The sequence below is a fragment of the Malurus melanocephalus genome, unplaced genomic scaffold (genome assembly GCF_030028575.1).
Source record: "Malurus melanocephalus ecotype Western Australia unplaced genomic scaffold, MMel_1.1 scaffold_28, whole genome shotgun sequence".
Classification (NCBI taxonomy): domain Eukaryota; kingdom Metazoa; phylum Chordata; class Aves; order Passeriformes; family Maluridae; genus Malurus; species Malurus melanocephalus.
Genome location: NW_026623260.1, coordinates 2,713,159 through 2,733,783, shown reverse-complemented (window position 1 = coordinate 2,733,783; position 20,625 = coordinate 2,713,159). Strand labels below are relative to the sequence as shown.

General features: G+C 52.2%; 1 protein-coding gene across 3 annotated transcripts in view; it reads left to right on the top strand.

Annotated features, from left to right (window-relative positions):
- Positions 1–20,625, top strand: part of PTPRF (protein tyrosine phosphatase receptor type F) — a 375,522-nt gene that overhangs the window by 346,875 nt on the left and 8,022 nt on the right. For 2 of the 3 annotated variants that reach the window (XM_057390649.1, XM_057390648.1), the window contains exons 22-26: positions 2,544–2,641; positions 10,305–10,428; positions 12,292–12,467; positions 18,334–18,453; positions 19,494–19,667. In XM_057390649.1, coding sequence (XP_057246632.1) covers positions 2,544–2,641; positions 10,305–10,428; positions 12,292–12,467; positions 18,334–18,453; positions 19,494–19,652 — 677 coding nt within the window. In that variant the 3' untranslated portion in view covers positions 19,653–19,667. Of the gene's footprint in view, positions 1–2,543; positions 2,642–10,304; positions 10,429–12,291; positions 12,468–18,333; positions 18,454–19,493; positions 19,668–20,625 lie in introns of those variants that run through there. The other variant, XM_057390650.1, reaches the window with a different exon arrangement.

Sequence of the window (20,625 nt, the reverse complement as noted above, 5' to 3'; positions counted from 1 at the left end):
GCCCTGCGTGGGGACTCATAACCTTGGCCATTCTGGAGGGGGTGACCAGCTAAAAACCCCAAATGGACAAGTTGAGGAGTGCTCTTCAGTGGTTGAACACACTCTCTGCCTACCTCGGGCAAACTGGTTTCCCTAAGCTGGGCTGTCTCTGTCATAGACTCAGGCAGAGCACATGCCAAGGGACTGTGATGGTCTCTGAACTGCCTGCAGTTGGTCTGCGTGGCAGTGTTGGCACCACAATCCCAGGCACAAAGGAGGCACTTACTGCTCCAGCAGCATGRATGGAATATACCAGCCTGTGGATAAAAGTGTCCCCTTATCCCTTGTCTTCTGAGCTTCAGGTTCATCTTCAAACAACCATAAAAGCGTGGTAGCCCTGCTTTGCTGTACAAGGCATCTGTGTATGCACACAGGAATGGGARAAGTATGTAGGATAAATACTACCCCCAGGAGCAGAGCCAAGGGCTTTGCAGTCTGTGTCCCTGCWGGCATTGTGAGACCTCTGAGCTCCCCTAGCCTGGTGGTGAGCTCACTGTCCTCTTGCCAGAGCAATTGGAAGAGCTTTTGGGAGTCCTGGCAGTGTATACAAAYCTCCGTCTTGCCCTGCATTGCCAGTGGCTTTTTTTCTAGGTTCACCATAATGGGATTCCAACCACCTCTTTCCCTGCCTGCTCCTGCAGCTCTTTTTTTTGCTGCAGTGTTTCTTTGCCTGGTAAGACACAAATTTGGAAAGACCACCATGTGTTTCTCAGCAGAGACGAGGGCCTGCAGTTCTGCTGTGGTCCATGGCTCTGCTGTACCTCGTGCATAACCATGCTAGGAGAAGCACATGCTGTGGYTGTGTTGCAGCCTCTTTCTTCTTCCAGTCCCACACTTCTACCTTGGCCCCACACTGTTCTCATCATTCAATTGCTCATCAGTGACAGCTCTCCAAAGGCTGCTYCTGAGCTACAGCCTCAGAGTTCTGGCATGAGTGAGGAAATTGTGCTGAAAACAGCATCATCTCTGTAGGGCTTCTCAGCCACCTCGGGGGTCCTGATGGATGAAATGACAGAGGACCTCAGCAGAAGACAAAATAGGGAAATTTCCTTCTCCACCTGTCCATGTGTTCTCAGGCTGTCTGTGGATAGCTCTGCACTGCCAAGTGATGGCAGGATGAGTGTGTGTTGGATTGGTCTTGCCTGTGTGCAGTGATGTCAGATGTTTTATGCAGAGGTCTGAGGTGTAACACTTCCATGTTAGCACCTCGTGACTTGTCACCACTGTGTGAAATGTGTGTACCCAGCCTGGGGACTGCTCCATCACCTCAGTGGCCCATCACTSCCATCTGTGGCAGTGTTCAGCCTCCTGAGCAATTGAGAAGCTTCTGGCTGTGCTCCAGCCTGTCTCCCTGGGTGTGAGTCAACAGCCTCAGCCTATTAATAATCATCATKACCCATGTGGGGTTTCTGGGAAACCCACAGAGCAGCCGATGGAGTCACGAGCCTTGGAATTCGGATGAGATGTTTCACAACCACGTTCCTGCTGGTTCAACATCTCTGCATCAGAGAAGGAGGTTGTGATAGTTAAGCTCTGAATCCCAGGGCCCCAGGAGGGCTCCTCCCAATCCCACATGCACACCYCCACAGTGTCCCCTGTGTGGGATCTGTGGGATCCGCTCCTCTGGGCCTTTTTCCTGAGCAGGGCTTCAGCTGTGGCCAGGGTGAGCCATAACACTGCAGCCCTGCTTTAGACAGGGCAAGACTTCTGCCGTGGCTTGAGCTGCATCCCAGCTTGCAGAAGCTGCTGGACGGTGCATCACTGCACATGGTGCTTTTCACAAGCCAGCCCAGAGGAGTTGAATTTTGGGCCCTGGAGCAGGCTCTGCCTCTGGAACATCACTGAAGAATTACACAGCTGTGGGCAGAGCTGCTCCTCAGCTCTCAGAACATTGTGCAACGTCCCACCAGGGGATCAGCCATTCCTCAGTGGGGCCCTTCTCATCTTTCTCTAATGCCCTGGGGACTGGGACAACATCTGCCTACCCAAAAAGCTGTGCACATGCACGACAGAGGTTTCACTGCAGGTGTGGCAGAGTTTCTTTGTGGCTGATGCCATTGTTAGGGGTAAGCAAGAGGATCAGCCTCAGCCCTTGGCAGTGAGAGCACCAGAGGATCAGTGTGTTCAACTTGAGCCCGTGCGGGAGCCCGGGAGGCACAGTGACAGTGTATCCTCRGCCTGTCCCTGCCAGGGGCTGGCTGAGCCCTGCCCGCTGCGTGGCCTGCTCTGTGTGCCCGTGGCTGTACTGTCCGAGCATGCTCACCTGGTCATGCACATTCTGCACATCACCTTTGTGTTCTGTTCACCGCCCGTGACTGTGTGCCGCATGCCGTGTGAGCTCGTCGGCTTCCCATCCATCCYGCCCGGCGCTTCACATCGTCACACGTGTCCGCCCTGCACCCACCTCTTGGGTTTGCTGTGCACATGCTCTTGCTGAGCCTTCCTTGGCCGTGCAGAGCCGTAACCGTTGTCCTCTCCCTCCTCCCTCCTTGTCTCGCTTGCAGGCATGCGTGATCACCCCCCCATCCCCGTGACCGACCTCGCCGACAACATCGACCGGCTCAAGGCCAACGATGGGCTGAAGTTCTCCCAGGAGTATGAGGTGAGCCCAACAGTGGGATGGGCAGAGCAATGCTGGCCAGAATCCCAGCAGAGAGGGGCTGGAGAATGCTGAGCTGGGCCTCCCCTGCAGCAGCACTGGGGAGCTCTCCCTGCCAGCCCCAGAGCGGTGGAAACTCGCCTTGAGCAGTTGAAGCATGGCTGGTACAGGGAGAAGGCTGTGGAGCAGAATACTCAGCAGCCTGCCATGCTCCCACCATGGTTTGGCCTTGGGAGTGAATGGGAGCTCATGTCTGCCCGCCYGGACTGTCGCTGATGACTTTGTTCTGCTCTGCAAGGGCTGTACTTCATCCAGGTTGGCTGAGGTATTTCAGTCTGCAGTATCCTGTGCCCGTTCACTTCCATCTGCGTTCAAAGTTTTGCTCTCTGTGCCRTCCTCTGATGCCAGCAAACATGCATTTTGAGTTTTCATTCCTGCTTTCCCCATCTAATCTCCCACTGGACTGTGCTGGCATTAGCCTGTTCCAATCAGCATCTCTGCCCAYAGAAACTCTGCTAATGTCCCACTGCCCTGGAGCAGTCCAAGCTCCACTCCCTGCACAGAGCTCTCTTTGCCTGTGACCTGCAGGCATGAGCTGTAAACTGGTCTGCACTCCTGGATCATGCTCGCACCCTTAKCCACATCTCTGGTGGAGTTCCTGGGTAGGTGCTGTCTGCATCCACCSCTGATGCTGCCTTGCTCACACACACAGGAGTGTGCTGGGTGTTTGGTGAACCCCTCCATCCCGCACTGCACCTCTCCCAGCCCAACTGCTCCAGCCCTGTCCTCCCCTAAGAACAACTTGCCAAGGGGGTGCACATGTGGAAGGGGAGGGGCTGACCCACCTCAGGGCTGCCTCGCCTTTTTTGGCACTCTTCTGGCTGCATAATTAGGTTGAAACTGTTTAAAATTGGGAAACTGTTTAAAATTGGTTCCTCTGCAGCCATGAGAGCAGCAATGGCAGGATGATACTTTACKGTGCTTATATGCAGAGTCTTCTTGAGCTGCAGGGGACTTGTAAATAAACCCCCCACTAGTATTAAACAGGGAATAAATTTGGGAAGTGTTCTTTGCATGTGTTATCACTTCTGTTTGAATTGTTATCTGCCTGTGCCTGTGGCCACCCCTTCCTGCACTGTACCTAACTGATTTATGAGATGAGATCAGAGCATTTGCCCACGAGGTARGATTATATATGCCAGGAAAGGGAAAGCAGATCTCTGTGTTGAGAAGGTAAGGGACGAATTCCATCTAGTTCAAAGGGTGTGCTGTATGTATCCAAGGAAGGCACAGAGYTCTTTTTTGCTTTGGGATGCCAAGTGGAGGGCATTGGCATCCCTCTGCATTYAGCTGTACCAGAGAGATGAGCCACAGCATTACCTTGCAGCTTGGGATATGTTTAAAGGGATAATGTGCTTCCCTTGCAGTTACTTGTGTGTTCATGTATGTCCTGCCAGTGAAGCCAAACTGTGCAGTTACATCTGTCTGCCTTGGGCTTTTTGTTACCARTCCAGCTGAAATGTTAAGCAGGGCTGTCCACTGTGCTGCAGGCAGGCTGTGGCTCTGCTGAACGCTGGGAATTCAGCAGGATCCAGTGTCTCTGCACTCCCATCCTCACACTAGGCCTGTGCTCAGTAGAGCCTGCAGCATAATACTGAGCTGTGGGAACTGTTTTGGAAAAAATGAGCATTAAGTAAATTCTCTTAGCTGCTTTCATGAGCCTCTCTCTTCTCATTTCTCTTTCTTTAGAATATCATGGCTGGTTGAGAGCACCAATCAGTTGTACTTCTCATGTTGAAGCAGCTATTAAGTAGCTGATTGTTGCACATAATTTTTTCCCCTGGATTCTGCTGTGTTTGACTCCTCATCATCTGGAAATTGCTGAACATGACAGGCTCATGGAGTGTTTGACACTAGGATGGACCCAAAAGCAGAAGGGGTTGCACCCTGTTGGCATGTGGGGATCAATACAATCATTTCCTATTTGAAATGCCARTGAGAAGAATCCTGGACTGAGTTTRCAGAGAACAGCAGCTGCCTGTGCAGGATTGCTGTGGCAGTGGGTCTGCTCTCATCCTGGTCCCTGTTCGTGTGGGTTTGGCAGGGCAACASCTCCCTTTGATGGGAGGGCTGCAGGGCAGGGTGGGCATGGTGCATRCTGCTGAGTAAGGGAATGTGCAGAGTGGATGTGGAAATAGAGGTGGGAGGGGAGCAGGCTCTGCAGCCCCTGCGGGAGCTGAGAGCCAGGAGCCACACCTCGGCACATGCTGTGTGTTTGCAGGAAGCGTTGATATGGTCCCAGCACTGGGTCTGGGACTCTGCAAACCTCAGACCCTACACAGGGCTGAGTGGTGACCCAGCACTTTGAAAGGTGAAGGCCCCAGCCCTGTCCCCCATGGCATAATAGTGCTGCCAGGCTGAGCACAGCACAGCTAAGCAGGGAGACATGAGGGAGGAAGGCATGGAACCCCCAAGGCCCATTTGCTGTTTGATTGTGCTTGGGAATAGTTGCATTTTAAGTGTTTTTGCAGAGCAGCCTGTCAGCCTAAYATCTCTGTGGTGTGCAGGGCTGTTTATAGATGGCTCACATTCCAGGAGCAGTGGCACCACAGGCAGAGAGCAAATATTTAACAGCACTTTTAACCACTGAGGCCAGCTGGCCTAGAGCCATCAGTCTGGTGCTTGCCTTGGCTTTGCAAGCAATAGCAGGGTAACCTAGACACAGGTGACACAAAACAAGACCTGTCAGCACCTCCCCACATGCCTGGGAAGGGGGCAGGGAGRGTGGCAGAGATTTCTCACAGCCRTCTGACCTCTATTCCCRCAGGTCAGAGAACAAATAATATTACTCACACCAGTTTGCCAGCCCGCGTGGCCATGCAGCCTGTGTGACAAAGCCAGCACAGAGCAAACTGTGGGCTCACAAGCTGTGGGTTAGCCCTTGTCCCCAGCACCTGGGAGCCATCCCAGCTGTGCCTCCTGGTACCCGTGGTGCAGCAGGAGAGGCTGAAACGCCGCTGCTGGGAGCCGAGTCCTCTGCAGGCACTGTTCACTGCTGCCATCTGCTCTGGCATGGGGCASAGCTCAGCCCCACCACACTCCACAGGCAGGCAGCAAGCTGGGGAGCAGGACACKAGGGTCTGGCAGCTGCTGCTGGCCTGGCTGCACTAAGGGAGTATTTCATTTTTAGTGTACAGTGAAAGCTACCGTGAATTTACAGTGTGGGATTAATGGAATTAAATAAGTAGAAGGGAGGCTGAGCCCTTTGAGCGTGGATGTGTAGGTGGTGTTAGGCGCTGTCGCTGTGTTGGAGCTCCTCCTGTGGGCACCTTCCCATGCTGCAGCCTGTGCTCCCGGGGCAGGATCCTGCCYGTGGACAGTGCAGGAGTGTGTGCCCTGGGACAAAGTGGTCGGCARCACACACCACATCTCACACTTTGGCTGTGCAATCCAGCAAGCCGAGCATTGCTGTCCCCTTCAGTGCTGTTAGCAAACACAGGAYACGCTGGCTCCAACCAGCACTGGTTTCAGCTCCCTTGTAGTGCTGTTAAATCCTGCATCACCTTCCTGGGGGAGTTGTTTTCCTTACTCCTTTCCAAACTGCAGCTTGTGGCTATTGCCCCCCATGTCCATCCACATGTATGGCCCGCAGGAGCAGAGCAGAGCAGGTGATGAGAGCCTGGCAGTGTGGCACTGCCTGGTATATTAGTTTTTGGTAATCTTTAGGCTGTGTATGAGATTTCACTGTGCTCCTGCTTCCTACTGTGATAGGGAGGCTGCAGAACTTTTCTCACAGTTTTATGTAARGAGAAACACTTCTGGTCTGCCCAAACCCCGTGTTCAGTTGCATCTCCCGTGCGTTGAGCCCTGACAAGGCAGCTTAGGCAGCAGGAGAGATCTTTGGGTCCCTGGGGCCAGTGAGCCCAGGAGGTGCTGGGGGCAGGGTGCAGGTAGCACCCAGGGAGCCGCTTGCCGTGGGTGTCATGGGCTCGTGGGGAAGCTGCTTGGCAGGCACGTGGCGCTCGAGTTCCGGTAATAAGAATAACAAGGACAAAGCGCTGCCAGCGATTGATTCAGAAGCACATTATGGCCTCATTTGAGACTAGGCACAGATTGACAGTGGTCARTGCTTGTGCTGATGTGGTTGATTTCACAGGAGGATGGAAAGCACTCACTGCCTGAGCACCTTCCTGTCCCCACAGCCCCCTGAGCCCCAGGGCTCTGCCTGCCCCGGCTCTCCATGCCTGCCAGCAGCGGAGTTAGTGGCAGGGGCTCAGCTCACAGAGGGATTTTGGAGATGCATTGAAGAAGGGGAGCAGTAAGCCCMAGATGGACTGCATCTGAGAGTCAAACTGGCACCCAGGGATGTTTTCAAGGCTTTTTTAAAGTGGTGTAGAGTCTGTCAAGGAAAGAGCCTTTTCAGTGGTCTGACTGCCTTTATGGCAGTATCAGCAGGAATCCCTGAACTGCTTTGGTGAAATTGTTCCTTGCACTTTCATGCTGGGAAGGAGGAGTTTTACTAATTGGGCTTTTTCCTAATTTGCACTTGCTGTCTTAACAGCATCTCCCTGTCGCTTTAAAGCAAAGAAAAAGTAAAAGTCATGGTGCTTTTAAGTTTGCTCCTGGCTCATTTGCTTCCAATTTCCCAGTCCTTCTGCTTTCTAGGAAGAATGAGTTGGAAGTGTTACTTTGATCAAGTTTTGGGATCAAACAGTGATTCCCACGATCCCCAGAAAGGAACAAGAGCAGACTCCTAGTGCCTGGGCAATTGTGGAGCAAGGTGGGGAGACAAGGCAATGCTGCTGCACTCAGAGACTGCACAGCATTGTGCAGAGATGGGACAGGACTTGCCAACCACTAGTCCATGTAAGGGCTCTTCAAGCAGCCCATCATCCTCCCGTTTATTTACTCATTTGTTTGCCTTAAAGGGGGGAACAGGTGTACATTAATTCATCACCAGAGTTTAAATTAAATCATTTTACTTCTAAATGAGTCACTAATTTGTAGGAGTATTTAATTAGAGCCTCTTTGCACTCAGGTGCTGTATTAGTTCTGACTTTCTCACCTGTTTGCCCTCTTAAGAGGCTGATGATGATTAGACCATTTCTGCACATCCTCGTTGCACATCAAAGCTATTAACCCTAATGGCAACACCTCGATGCTCCTTCTCCATTCTGGGGGCTCTTGGCAGCCTCATCCTCCCCCAGGAAGTAACCCTTTTCTCTGCTTCGGCAGGACACAGACTTGCTGTGCAAAGCACTCTGCACCCCACAGCTCGGGCAGCCCTGCAGCCTTTTGGCACTGATCTGCAACATAGATTGAGTGTGAACAACTGCACTCAGCTCTTCTTGCCTCTGCTGTGGAGGGAGAACTGGCTCCAGCACCCACCTGCACCCACTGAGAGCATTCACTGAGTGCAAGTACAGCTGGTGCTTTCTTGGGTTACTTCTCCACAGCAAGAAGATGCTCACCGATTCTTTCAGAGCCAGTCTCAGCTCCACCACCAGCCAGTCAGGTCTCTGCATGGGCTGTCTGTGCAGACAACAGACATCTTTTTGAAAAATAGGTGTTATTCATGTCTCTAATAGGCATTGGTGGGTCTATATCTTCCTCCTTAGTTTGTGTATTTTTGCTTCTCCTTCAGTGTGTTCTGTATTGACCAAACTGCTGTCAAAATCCCTTTTATCTCTTCTCCAAACCAAAAAGTCGTATTATATTGCTCTTATTTTTTCATGCCTTTGATCATTTCTGCATTCCCCTTTTGCGGTTCAGGCCCATTGGTGGGCAGCAGTCTTCCCTGCCACACGCTTGAGAGTGAGGAGCATCCAAAGAGCTGATCCCCTGAGCAGCCTATCCTGAAAGCAAAATGCAGGTGCCTGAATGAAATGAAGTGCCCCAGAGAGCCATGAGCTGTGTGGGATGTCTCTGTGCTGGGCAGAGGAGTGTGCAGGGCTTTGGCAGCCAGGCCAGTGGGTTTGCAGCCAGAAGTGGTGCTTGCAGCTTCCACCATCCCTGCTGCAGCGCCTCTGAGCACAGCGGCTGCCTGCTTATTACACTGATAATAGAAAATTACAGGTTTTCTGTAGGAAATGCCTATTTACATCCTACATTTCCCAAACTACCTATTAGCATCGCTGTGATGTCACATCCTCCTGTGCGTTTTCATCAGCGCTGGCCCCTGTGCCTGCAGGCAGCCTGGGCCACACTTGGGGACAGACAGCTGCCACCTGGCACAGCGCTGGCCCATGCCCTGCGTGTGCTGCAAAGCCCTCAGGGCTGGTTCAGCAACGGAGGCCGTGCCTGTGCTCCTTATTCAARCCAGTGCCCGCACCCACTGCTGGCTGCTTGGGAAGTGCCTGTTCTGCAGCACAGRAGCACAGGGGACATCGGTGGTTGTCACCTTGTGTGCAGCTGGTGGTTGATGGGACTGAGCAGGGGGACATGAGGGCTGTCGGTGTCAGCCCAGTCAGGGAGCTGTGCTTCCCGCCACAGCCTTCTGCTCACAGCTGATGCAGAGCTGACAGACAGGCATTTCACTGCCTGAGAAACATTCTGACACAGCTCTGGCAAGCGATGAATGTGGATGCCCACAGGGAGCATGGAATGCAGAGCTTCCCCTGGCCTGTTTGCCCAATGTTTTGTCTCTGGGCCAACGAGGTTTCAGAGAGCCTGAACTGGAGCAAGAATTTAAGAAGGTTTTGACGGTGATATTAATTTTGGGGGGAAGGGGTTCATGGGATGACTGTTTTCTATTGTAGCTGCTTGCCCCCAGCTTGCCAGRGCTGCATGTGCAGAGCAAGTCCCTGCATGAGGCAGGTGTCTTATCTGTGTGTCTCATGTCTCTCACACAAGACACATCCCATTTCAGAGGGGTGCTTTGGGGATGCTCCTGTTTGCCCTGCTTTGTGCATGGACTGAGAGGATAGAGAAGGCTTTGGGAAGAGGCTGCCTGGCTGTGGAGCAGCCATGGACTGGGTGCACCCACACACAGCTTGTGGGAGAAGCACTGGGTGCCCAAGGCCAGGTGGGAGTGGGATGTGTGCTTTTCAGGCACTTGCACAGTGTGCAGGCCAAGATTTATAATCAACGTCTCTTCTCCAGGTTTATAGTTTCTTGTCACTCTATTAACTCAAACGAGAGATGTTTACATTGCATAAGTAGCTGGAGCAGTGGATAGTAACCTATCAATTTTCATGACTATTCCCTGGCAAAAGCTCACAGGCTGTCTTGCAGGACACTAATACCCAGAGCTCCTGGGGCATAAGACACCCAGGGCTTGCTATATTTCAAGAGACTGCAGTTCAACAGCTAATAAAACCGCCAGGTCAAGATCTGCGCAGTCAGGTCTCTCCGGAATCCTGGCAGAAGACCAAATTTCTGCTGATGGGTAGCTCCAGAGGAAAGGGAGAGCACACAGCAGAGGAGATGGATCATGTGCTGCAGGGTGCCCCAGTGAGGGGCTGCTTTGCCTGCAGATCGTGGGATGCATTTCCACTGGAAACTGGTCTGGCCTGACACTGCTGCTGTGGACAGCCATGGAAGCTGTGTCTAGCCTGAGGAGAGGTGTGCAGGGCAATGCAGATTTCCTGACAGAGACACTCGTGTGCTGCAGCAGCCTGCTGTGCTGTAACCACTCCCAACRCCTTCCTTCTCTTTCTYTCCACAGTCCATTGATCCYGGGCAGCAGTTCACCTGGGAGAACTCCAACCTGGAAGTGAATAAACCCAAAAACCGCTATGCAAACGTGATAGCCTATGACCACTCGCGTGTCATCCTGACTTCCATTGACGGTAAGAGTAACTGCAGTGGGTACCCGATCAAGCAGCTGAACCTGACTGYGGCAAAGAGACCATCTTTTCTGTGTTCTAAGCTGAACAGGGATAAACACCAAGCATCAGCGCGATCAAACATGTGTTCTGACTGGCCAGAAGAGAAAGGGCACTGTAGAACTCCAGCAGTGTCCTCAGAGCAGTGTGTTCTGTGCGTTGTCTCTGGGTACTGCTGGCAGCAAAGGTGTCTGTCCCAGCAGCCTCCTTTCCCACRGTTCTCTCTGTGTAACTTCAGCTGCCTTCCTTAGTAAATGATGAAACATGGCATCATTAATGCCACTGCCACCCTCTGTCTGAGCACAATTGTAGGGCTGGTATCTTTTTCAGGGACTTGTCCATATATGGTCCCAGCTAAGTGCCCAGAGCATCAGGCCCTGGTGTCCATAGCTCCAGGAGCCAGCCCCACACCTCTGGAGTTTGGGCTAATACATGTTTGTAGTCCTCTTGCACACACAGGAGCTGGAGCCCAGACTCACCCATTTCCCGTTTCATAAACCAGCATGCAGCTCTGCACACCCAGATCTGAGCCCACTGAGGATGAGRAGGAGGATGAGGAAGATGTAGCTAATTCAATGCACCCCTCCTTGGGGAAGGAACTGGGGCCTGGCTTTCCACACAGGTGGCCCTGCAGTCACTAGCATCCTTTTTTGGGGCATGGAAGAGCCTTTTCTAATGGTAATGCACTACTCATCTGCTTCAAGAGGACAGGGGCCAAACAGTCTCTCACAGCAAGCTCTGTTCAGCAGTAGCAGCTATGTGAAGGCCTGGCATGCCTGCTGATGGGCAAACCCTCACAGACAGCTGTGGGGTGGGCACGTGGGGGAATCCCTGTTTTSCAGCCTGACTCAGTTGCTGTAAGTAGTGTCTGTGCCTTCCTGGGAACCGTTCCCAAGCACCCTGCCAGGTCCGTGCCGCCCATGCCAAGGGAGCTGAGCACTGCACTCCAGCTGCTGCCGCTCTCCCAGAGCTGCCAGCACTTTGTGTCTGCTGGAGACTGCGAGACCTGTGGAATTTCCCCCAGGACAAAAGGACAGGGGTGACCCCCAGCTTTATTTCCTTCCTCTAATGAAATGCAGATGCGCTCTCCTGGGGAGACAATGAGATTCCTGCTGCTTTCTCTCCCTGCAGCCTGGGCAGCCCGTGCTGAGCAGAGTTTGGAAACAGCCCCAGGCCTCTGCTTTGCCGAATTTATTTTAGTAACTATGTGTTTGAATTTTAAAGGCCTTTACAAAAAATTCCTTTTCTTAAAGTGGTGGAGGCTGAGTGGGGGCTGGAGCAGCCTCTGCCAGCAGGCAGCAGAGGGGGTCTCACGATGRAGGGTTTCAGTGGTAGTGGGAGGAAGATCTCTGGCTCCTTGGGGATAGTTGTCCCTGCAGGAAGGATGGGAGGACATCCCAGCCTGACATCCCTTGCTAACAGAGACAAGCTAATAAAGCRGTCTCATTTTTAAAAGGTGCTGTAGGACCATAACAAATTGCTGGTGAATTTAACAGTTATTTCAGTCAGTTGCTTGGGGCCCAATGAGCTCCTTAATATTCCTGCCTCTGARTTTCCTTTGTGTGCGTGTGGCAGCTGTCTCTCTGCTTTGGTGTTGCCTGCTTGTTGCATTAATGTGGGAGTTACAAACGTTTCTTCTTTGTTCAGGCACCATCCTTGTCCTTTGCAGGATCCTTGAGAGAGATCCTGGCATCACCCCATGAAGGAGACTTGTCAAGAGCCTTGTGACCGTGCCAGCCTCTTCCCCTGCCTGCAGGGCCCAGCAGAGCAATAGGTACAGGGTCGTGGGCTGCCCCCAGTAACTCTTGCTCTGTCTCTCCTCTGCAGGGGTCCCAGGCAGTGATTACATCAATGCCAATTACATCGATGGCTATCGGAAGCAGAACGCCTACATCGCCACACAGGGACCGCTGCCAGAAACCCTCAGCGACTTCTGGAGGATGGTGTGGGAACAGAGAACAGCAACTATAGTCATGATGACCAGGCTGGAGGAGAAGTCCAGGGTACAGTGTGTTCTTTCTCTCTTTTCTGGAGCTATTGTGGGGCAGAAAAGAGGAATGGGAGTGCTTTACAGTGTAGGGGCATCCAGGGAGAGGCAGTTCAGCAATGTGGCTCTCTGCACCAGCAGCCCAGCAGCAAGTTCCTTGTGAGCATATCCCTGTGGGGCAAAAGAGTGGCACATTCTCCTGTTGCTGTCCTGCTCTTTTATCCCTATTTTGCCTGCATGTCTGCACGCACACCCATCCTTTCCTGCTGACATCACTCATACCAAAGGGGGAAAGGACAGSTCTGAGATGGGGAATGTGGACAGTTCCAGAAGCTGAGAAGCTGCAATAATTGGGTGGTACCAGCAGCCTGACAGGGCCCTGGCATTCCTGGCGATGAGGGGAACGGCTGACAGGGTCTCTTTGCAATAACARGACTAATTTGTGCCTTGTCCAATGACAACATGTATAAATGATCAGCTCATTCTGCCAGGATTAGATATTCTGAGGTAATAAACACAAAGCTGCCTGCAGACCATGGGGAAGGCGTGAGCTGGAGAAGAAGGATCAGGAGCCCTCACTGCAGATGATACAGTTTTCATGACAGAGGTTCTTACTCAGTCCCTGAAGCAGGAGTTTGTAAGCTATGACCAAGTGCTCCTGTGCCCAGATGCACCCTTTGGGCAAAGCCTGCCCTAAAAGGAGGCAGCTTCTGCCTCTCATGATTCAGTTTGTTCCTAAAAGTAAAATTGTAGCGGTGAGCATTTGTACTTGCAGAATATTTTAGTGTTGCCATGCCAACAGCAGAAGGGGCTTGTGCACTCAAGCTGTGAAGCACCGATTATTTTTAGCCCAATAAGCTCATTCTTGAGAAGCAGAAACTGTCAAGTTTGGGTTTAGTTAAAACTTTTGCCCACATGCTCTCCCTCCTTTTCAAAGCTTTAGCACCAAAATGCTCACAGAGGCTGTCCCAGCCTGCACTGGCTGGGAGGAAGCAGCTGGAATCACCAGTCACCATGACAAAACAGATGTACTTTTCCTAATATACAAAAAATAGGCATTGTTGATYGCTTTCCCTGGCTCTTAAAATGCCCTACAGCCTGCAGGGAAAAAACAGCATTCCTTGGAGATGAGCTGTCCCTAGAGATCCAACCCCAGCTTTGCACTGCACTTCCTGCTGCACAGCCCTGCCTGTTCTGTCCAATGGCCACTGTTACCCACCCAGCCCAAACAGGGAGGGAMATTATTCTGACCTGCCCTGTGGCTCAGGGCTTAGCACACAGGCTAAGCAATCAGAAGCTTCTGATCAGCTAACTGCTCTCTGCAGCTGGGGGTTATATGGGGACTTTTGTGCCTTCACATTTCAGTGATGGAGCATATATTTGAAGTACAAGGAAAAGCCCTTCTAGGTTGCCAAATAAATCCATGCCTCGAATCCTGACTGACTTAACTTCTGGACTGCTTAGTTATGGCAAGGCACTCCAAGGTGCATGTTTCTTGAAGATAACGGGTTTCCTTTGACCCCACAGGCACTTGTCTTTGCCTGACATGCCTGTGCTGCTGAGCTGTGCATTATCTCCCSGCAGCACGCTCCTTGTCATATTATCCTGCAGTCACCTCCTGCAGTATTGGTTTCTGTCCCAAACACAGTGTGTGTGGTCAGRCTTTTGGTGACATTGTGAATCCTTGTTACGGGCAGGAGGTGACCAGAGTGACCAGAGCCCTCACAGCATCTCAGGCAGCCTTCCTGATTGGGCACACTGCCCAGGGGCTCTAGGCTGACCTGACCAGACCCAGACCCCTTCATTCACTCCCTGGCACTGCCTGTCYGTGTCCTGCTGCCTCTTTGGCACACCCCCAGCACTAATGAGAAGTGGGCAGTTTTCTCAGGCACTGTGGAAGAAGCAGGTTGCCAGGGGAGGCAGTGGAGAAGCCTGGTCACCCCTGAGTTGAACCAGGGGTGATCTRCAGCAAGGAGTTCCCTGGATGTGTTTGCTGTGCCCTGTAGGTGTCTCAGGGCATTCCCTCACAGCAGGGCCCTGATGGGGAGCTGGGATGTGGACTTCCAGGAMATTATTTTCTCTGGGGTTTTTGTTGCCTTTTTCAGCATCTTCCAAGGCAAGATGGCTTTTGGCCGCTGTCCCGCTCTGCTTTTCCTCATGCCCTTTTGGTGATGGCTAGTTCTCTTGGGAGCACACATTTTTGGGACCAGTGAAGATCCCATCCCGGTCATTGCCCATTGCTCCAAACTTTCAGCATGAGTCACTGTTCAGCAGTTCATTCTGCTCCAGAGCCTTCAAACCCCATGTGATGTAACCCCTTGGGTCCYTGCAGCATTGCTCCCTGCTGGTGCTCACGCTGCTGTGGGACAGCACTGCTCCAGGCACTCACATGGCGTCACAGCATTACCCAAGGGTGACCTTGTTCCAAAGTCTCCTTGCCCAGGGGCTTTGGTGCAGGCACAGGGCTGTCTCTCCAGCTGCAGAGCCTGGGGTGGGTAGCAGGGCCTCATGGCGAGATGCCCAGTGCAGAGCAGGCTCTGCTGCCTTTCCAGGCGAGCTCCCCAGGTCACCCTCGGCAGTGCTGTGATAAGCCGACCGGGACCAGCAGCAGCTTGGCAGCCCTGTGGGGGTGACACTGCTTTAAAGGGCTCCTGAGCTGCAGGGGGAAAAAAAAATCTTTAAAGAGCATCAGCTTTTATGGTCTGCAATTTCAGCTGGCTTGATGGTCCAAATCATCCTCCCTTTTTCATGTTTTCACAAAGTGAGAAGCACATAAAGGATAGAAATGGCTGGATTGTGCAATTTAGCTGCCTTCAAAGCTTTACAATCAGTTTCAGAATCATTTGGTGGCAGTTCAGAAACACACATTGTAGATTAGCTTTCCCAAAGCTGCGAGCATGGTGTGTCCCTGCCGAGCTGTGTTGCCAGGAGAGAGGTATTAAAGTAGGATTTCTCCTACCCTGGGCTATCCCCAGGAGCTAACAGATCGGGATCTCCTGGAGCAGTGCTGTGGCTTGTTCTGTTCCAGCCCAGAGCACCAAGCAGCCATCCCTGGGGTGCGATCTCCCCTGGCATTTCATGTCCCCAAGAAGGGGTGTTGAGAGCCTGGTGCTCAAGGGCCCTCAGGGGAAGAGAAGCCTGGCAGCCACATCATGCTGCAGCCCTGTCGCTGGCAGCAATGCCATCTGGAGCTTGTGAGCAGGGCCAGGAGCAGAGCACAGCTCTCAAGCTGAAGAGAGGTGCCCGGCTGCTCTTGGGCTTAGGGCATCAAAGGGGAGGGACAGCAGCCACTCAGCAAAGCTGCAATAAATGGCTGTTCAGGACATTACTGTGCTCCTTAAGTTAATGAGAAACAAGCACTGCCAGAAGAAAACATCTCTTATCTGCTTTAGTGCCACAGTGCATCGGCTTCAGCATAAAATTTACAGAGCTTGAAAATGGGGCATAAACATTATGGGTAAATTTGGCAGAAAATGTGACTGACTCTTATCTGGTCATGAATAAATAATTTTCAATTACCAGCCCAGGCGCTGCTATTATCCCACACAGGGAACTCCTCTGAAGTTTGTTTTGTGCAGCGTGTGGGTGGCAGGAGGGGACCGCTGTCCCCGAGGTGTAGGCTCAGGCATAGGGACATGCTGTGCTGTTCCCTTGGAACATCCCCTGCAAACCACACCAAGGGTGACACAGCCTCCAGCGTTTACAGGATKCTATGCTGCCCTCCCCTCCCTTAGAGTGGGGTCACATCGTCCCCAGAACAGGCAAGGCAAACTCAGGCCTCACAGAGAGACAGCCTGCAGCTGCCACCCATTCATGAGGATGGGATCCGTTTAGCTGTGAAATAATGTTTGTGATCTCCAAGTTGCTGGTACTGCAGCCAGTCAGTGTCAAATGCTCTGTGCCAAGTGAGGAAGAGGAATCTTCTGGGATTTTTGCAGGGCCTGCCATGCTGCCACAGATCCAGGGCAGCACAGCAGCCCAAATGGCAGGAGACTGTGGGCAGGAGGCAGCAGATCTGCTCTGCTTGCACAGGTACCTGCTGTACCCCATCAGRCAGCCTTGGTCCAGGCACTTTTGCCAGGGCAGGACCTACTGAGAGCAGAACCCAAAAAGCTGGGACAGATGCATCCCTCTGACTCCAGGTTGCTGCACTCCAGTGCCAGAGTGCAGGATGAGGGCTCTTGGCTCTCACAAGCCCCACCCYGCTGAAAGTGCTTTCAATTAAAAGGCAGAACTTCATTGATTTCTAATTAAGCTTATTGTTTCCCTTCCCACACATTTCCCTGTAAACATGTTCTGCTAATAATTAAGTTTACTATTCCTTGACGATCAYAGATGATCTTCCATTCACTCCTCTCTCCTAGGGCGGGAAACCATTTTCAGTGTGGTGCACATGGGTGGGAATGAAGTCTTTCTCCTGTCAGCCAGGCACTGTGGCTCTGCAGGGTGGGAGAGCCAGGTACCAGATGAAACAGGGATGCTCTGAGTACCAATTAAATGGGGACCTTGGGGCTTCGGAAAAAAAAAAACAGAGGAGTAGTTTGCAAACACTGAGCTGTGAAGAGGAGGAGGAGAGCATCAGCMGATGAGCAGGGAGGGATGTGCAGAGAGATAAAGGGGGCAGAGGGATGGGTCCCTGGGGATGTGTTAGGGCCTGCTGCCAAGTGCGATGCAACAAGATCTGTCACCAGTAGCTCAAAGTGCTCTGGCTGCAGACTTGGAAGGTGGGGGGATAAGGATGCTGCAGGGCTGGAGGTCTCYAGGGAGCAGCAGTGTTTTTGTGATGGTACAGTTCTGCTTGCAGGAAGGGGCTGAAGGGTTGCTGTGCCCATARTCTGTGCCTTCTTGCAGAGGGAAAGCAAGATATGTCTGTGTCTGAGCTGGCATCTGTGCCTTGCAGTGCCATTTTGGAGCACCTGGGAGTTGTAGATTTTCAGGGGTGTGCCCCTTGCCACAGGGGCAGGTTGGTGTCTCTTGGTGATACTCAATGCACTCGAGCCCACAGCAGTGCAGAGAGGGTGGACACAGCATYCAGGCTGGAGCCCTGGCATGGCTGTGTCCCACCTGTCCCCAGGGTGGTTTGCTGCCCGGGGCCGCACTGGCAGGGGCACCCTGGGGACTGTGGATGTTATGGGAAGGTAGTGCCTGTTGTTGCATTGCTGTGTGCTGTGCTGGGTTCAGCTCTGTCCTGCCTCAGCTATGGGTAAAGGACTCCAGGCTGGCATAGCAGGGAGCTGGTGGGGRTACAGGCTGCATCTCATTCACCTCAGCTGCCCTTTGAGTAGAGCTATGCCCACAAAAACCACCATTTCCCCTTCCTGCTGCACTAGCTCCTCGCCCATCAACCCAAAGATGCCCATCTCACCAAACGGGAGGCAGGGAAGAAAAACTACAGCAGGCACAAATCACTGCCAGGAGTTGCTGCTCACTGTCTTGGTACCTGGCATTGCTCTTGCTGCTCTGTCTGTTGGCCTGGCCCCCTTTGCCACAACTCTTCAAAAGCTCCAGGGGAGAAAGAGAACCCCTCTTTCACTGAGTAGCCACCRAGATCAGCTCAGTTGGTCAGAGCATGGAGCTGRTAACACCAAGATTGTGGGTTGAATCYCTATATGGRCTATTCATTTAAGAGTTGGACTTGATCCTTGTGGGTCCCTTCAGCTCAGAATATTSTTGTGATGCTGAGTCTCATGGAAAGGAGGACAGGGGGTGCTGCCTTGTTGGTATTTGGAGCACTGTGGGGGAAGGAAATCTGGGTGTTAAAGGCCCCCCCTGCATAGTGACTCATTTCTGTCTATACCCTTTGAAGGGCAGAGCCCTGTTACTCATTCCAGATGCTTTAGCCAGCAGCCCATCACTGACCCTTTCTCCTCTCCTCCCTGCAGGTAAAGTGTGACCAGTACTGGCCAAGCCGGGGTACAGAAACCTATGGGATGATCCAGGTGACCCTGCTGGATACAGTCGAGCTGGCGACCTACACCGTCCGCACCTTTGCTCTGTACAAGGTATGGGCCTGGCTAGGCTGTTGCTGCTCCGGTAGTGCAGAGATGCTTCCCGGTGCTCATGGCCCACAGGCAGTGGCCACTGGCTGTACTTGKCTTGGCCAAGCACGTGGCCAGTCCACACATGAGCCACGTCTCATAAATTAGCTCCAGTAGGAGATCAGCTGTAAGTTGTGTGTCTGGCCACCGCTGGATTTTGGTCAGGATACCTGATGCTCTTCTGTGTGCATTCTGTGATGGGCCCCAGAGCAGGGCTTTTCTTGCCTCTGGCGAGTGTACAGGTAGCAGCTGTCCTCCCATTAGAGGGACAACATGGGAAGCAGTGGATTTTTCACTCCTGTCACTAATAATGCAAATGGAGGGGCTATTTCTGACGTGAGCACAAACCCTTCTCTCTGCCTGCTGTGTTCCTCATTAGTGTTTGGAAATCCCTGGGGAGAGCACCAGCAGCAGCGTGTCACGGCAATGCAGACAGGCTTTGCWGTGAGCTGCCTCTGTGCGTGACTGAGTCTGGGCCAGGAGCATGGCAGTGCTCAGGGGGGACACACACCCCAGGAAGGCCCCAGCAATCACCCAGCCAGTGTTAGTGCTTGCTGCATAGAGCACTCAGCCAAGCCCAGAGRGGAGCAGGGCAGTCTACAGATATGCTGATCACGCAGCCCAGGAGCACGCATGATGCAGAGGAACAGGGAGGGAAGGGCAGCTGTAGCCTTCCATGCCCAGGGCCCATTTTCCCTGAACACGCAGTGAGTATGCAGGTAGTGAACCTGTGCTATGCAGAAGAGAGTCTTTCACCTTCCCTGCAGTCTGCTCCACTCCTGCTGAGCTGCTCTGCTGTCTGTATCAACTGCCTTTCTACAGAGCATTTGTATGTACAGAAGCCTTTCAGTAAACCTACATTTTTTCTCCAAATTTTCTCTAGTAAAAACATGCATCATCATGCAGAGCKTTGTGTGCCTGTTGCTGTTGTTGCCCCATCAGCAGGTCCCTGCAGTGGGATGAGACTKTTCTCATGCAAAACAACTCCCCTTTGTCTTCAACAGAATGGCTCCAGTGAGAAGACAGAGCTGCGACAGTTCCAGTTCATGGCTTGGCCTGATCATGGGGTCCCAGAATACCCCACCCCAATCCTCGCTTTCCTGCGACGGGTCAAGGCCTGTAACCCAACAGATGCTGGGCCCATGGTCGTGCATTGCAGGTAGGACTTTATGTTTGCCTTCTGACTGCAGGAGCTTTAACCTGTCTGAAAGTGGAGTCTCCTTGTGGGGAAGGTTTCATGGTGGCATAACYTGCACTGGATGCTTGGGCTGGCAGTAGAATAGGCCCAGCAGTGGTAGTGCAGTGGTGACATTTCAATTACTACTGCTATGTCAGATTAAACAGTGCTGCTGTATGGAGAGCCTCAGAAAACATACTTTCCTGCAAAACTGCAAGTGCCATTTAAAAATTAAATTATCTGTGCCTGGCATAAGTGGGTGGTACCTTCAGAGGCACATCACTGACAGAAATGCATGCAGTGACCTCTAGAAACATTCATATGCAGTATTTACAGCAGCACTCTTTCACAGGGTAGAAAGGCASCTCTTAAGGCAAAATATTAGTCTACTAAGGCTCAGCATCTTACCCAACCAAGATTTATTTGTACCAGCCAAGAGGGGACTGTTACTGAACAAACCACTCCATCATTGCTGTTCCAGCATACGCCTTTACCAGCAGTATTTAATGCTCTTCTTTCATGCTCTGTTTCAGATGGTAGTGGGTTATAATTAACACACAAACAAGCTGTATTAAAGCCCTGTTAAGGATATGACTTGCACTATAAATGAGGAAATGCCTGGCTCCCTATCTCTGCCTGTGTTTACATGTCACAACAGTCTATCCATTGTTTTCAGGGTGCTCTCAGAGGGAGTAGTTTGGGTTTGCTACTACTCTTCCAAAAATTGTGAAGAGACATTTGGTGTTTGAGCAAAGGGCTCAGCACAATCGTGCATGACCTGAGTTTTCTGCTTCCCCTCTCAGCTGGCTGTACTCGTCTTATGGGTGAGGAAACAGTGACCCAGGCTAGGGCAGGCTTGAAATTACAGGCCTCACTGATGTTAGGGCCCAGCCTGCTCTTCATGTCTTCTGACTTCACACACACGTGTATTGTCACTCTCCTACCTGTTAAACACATTA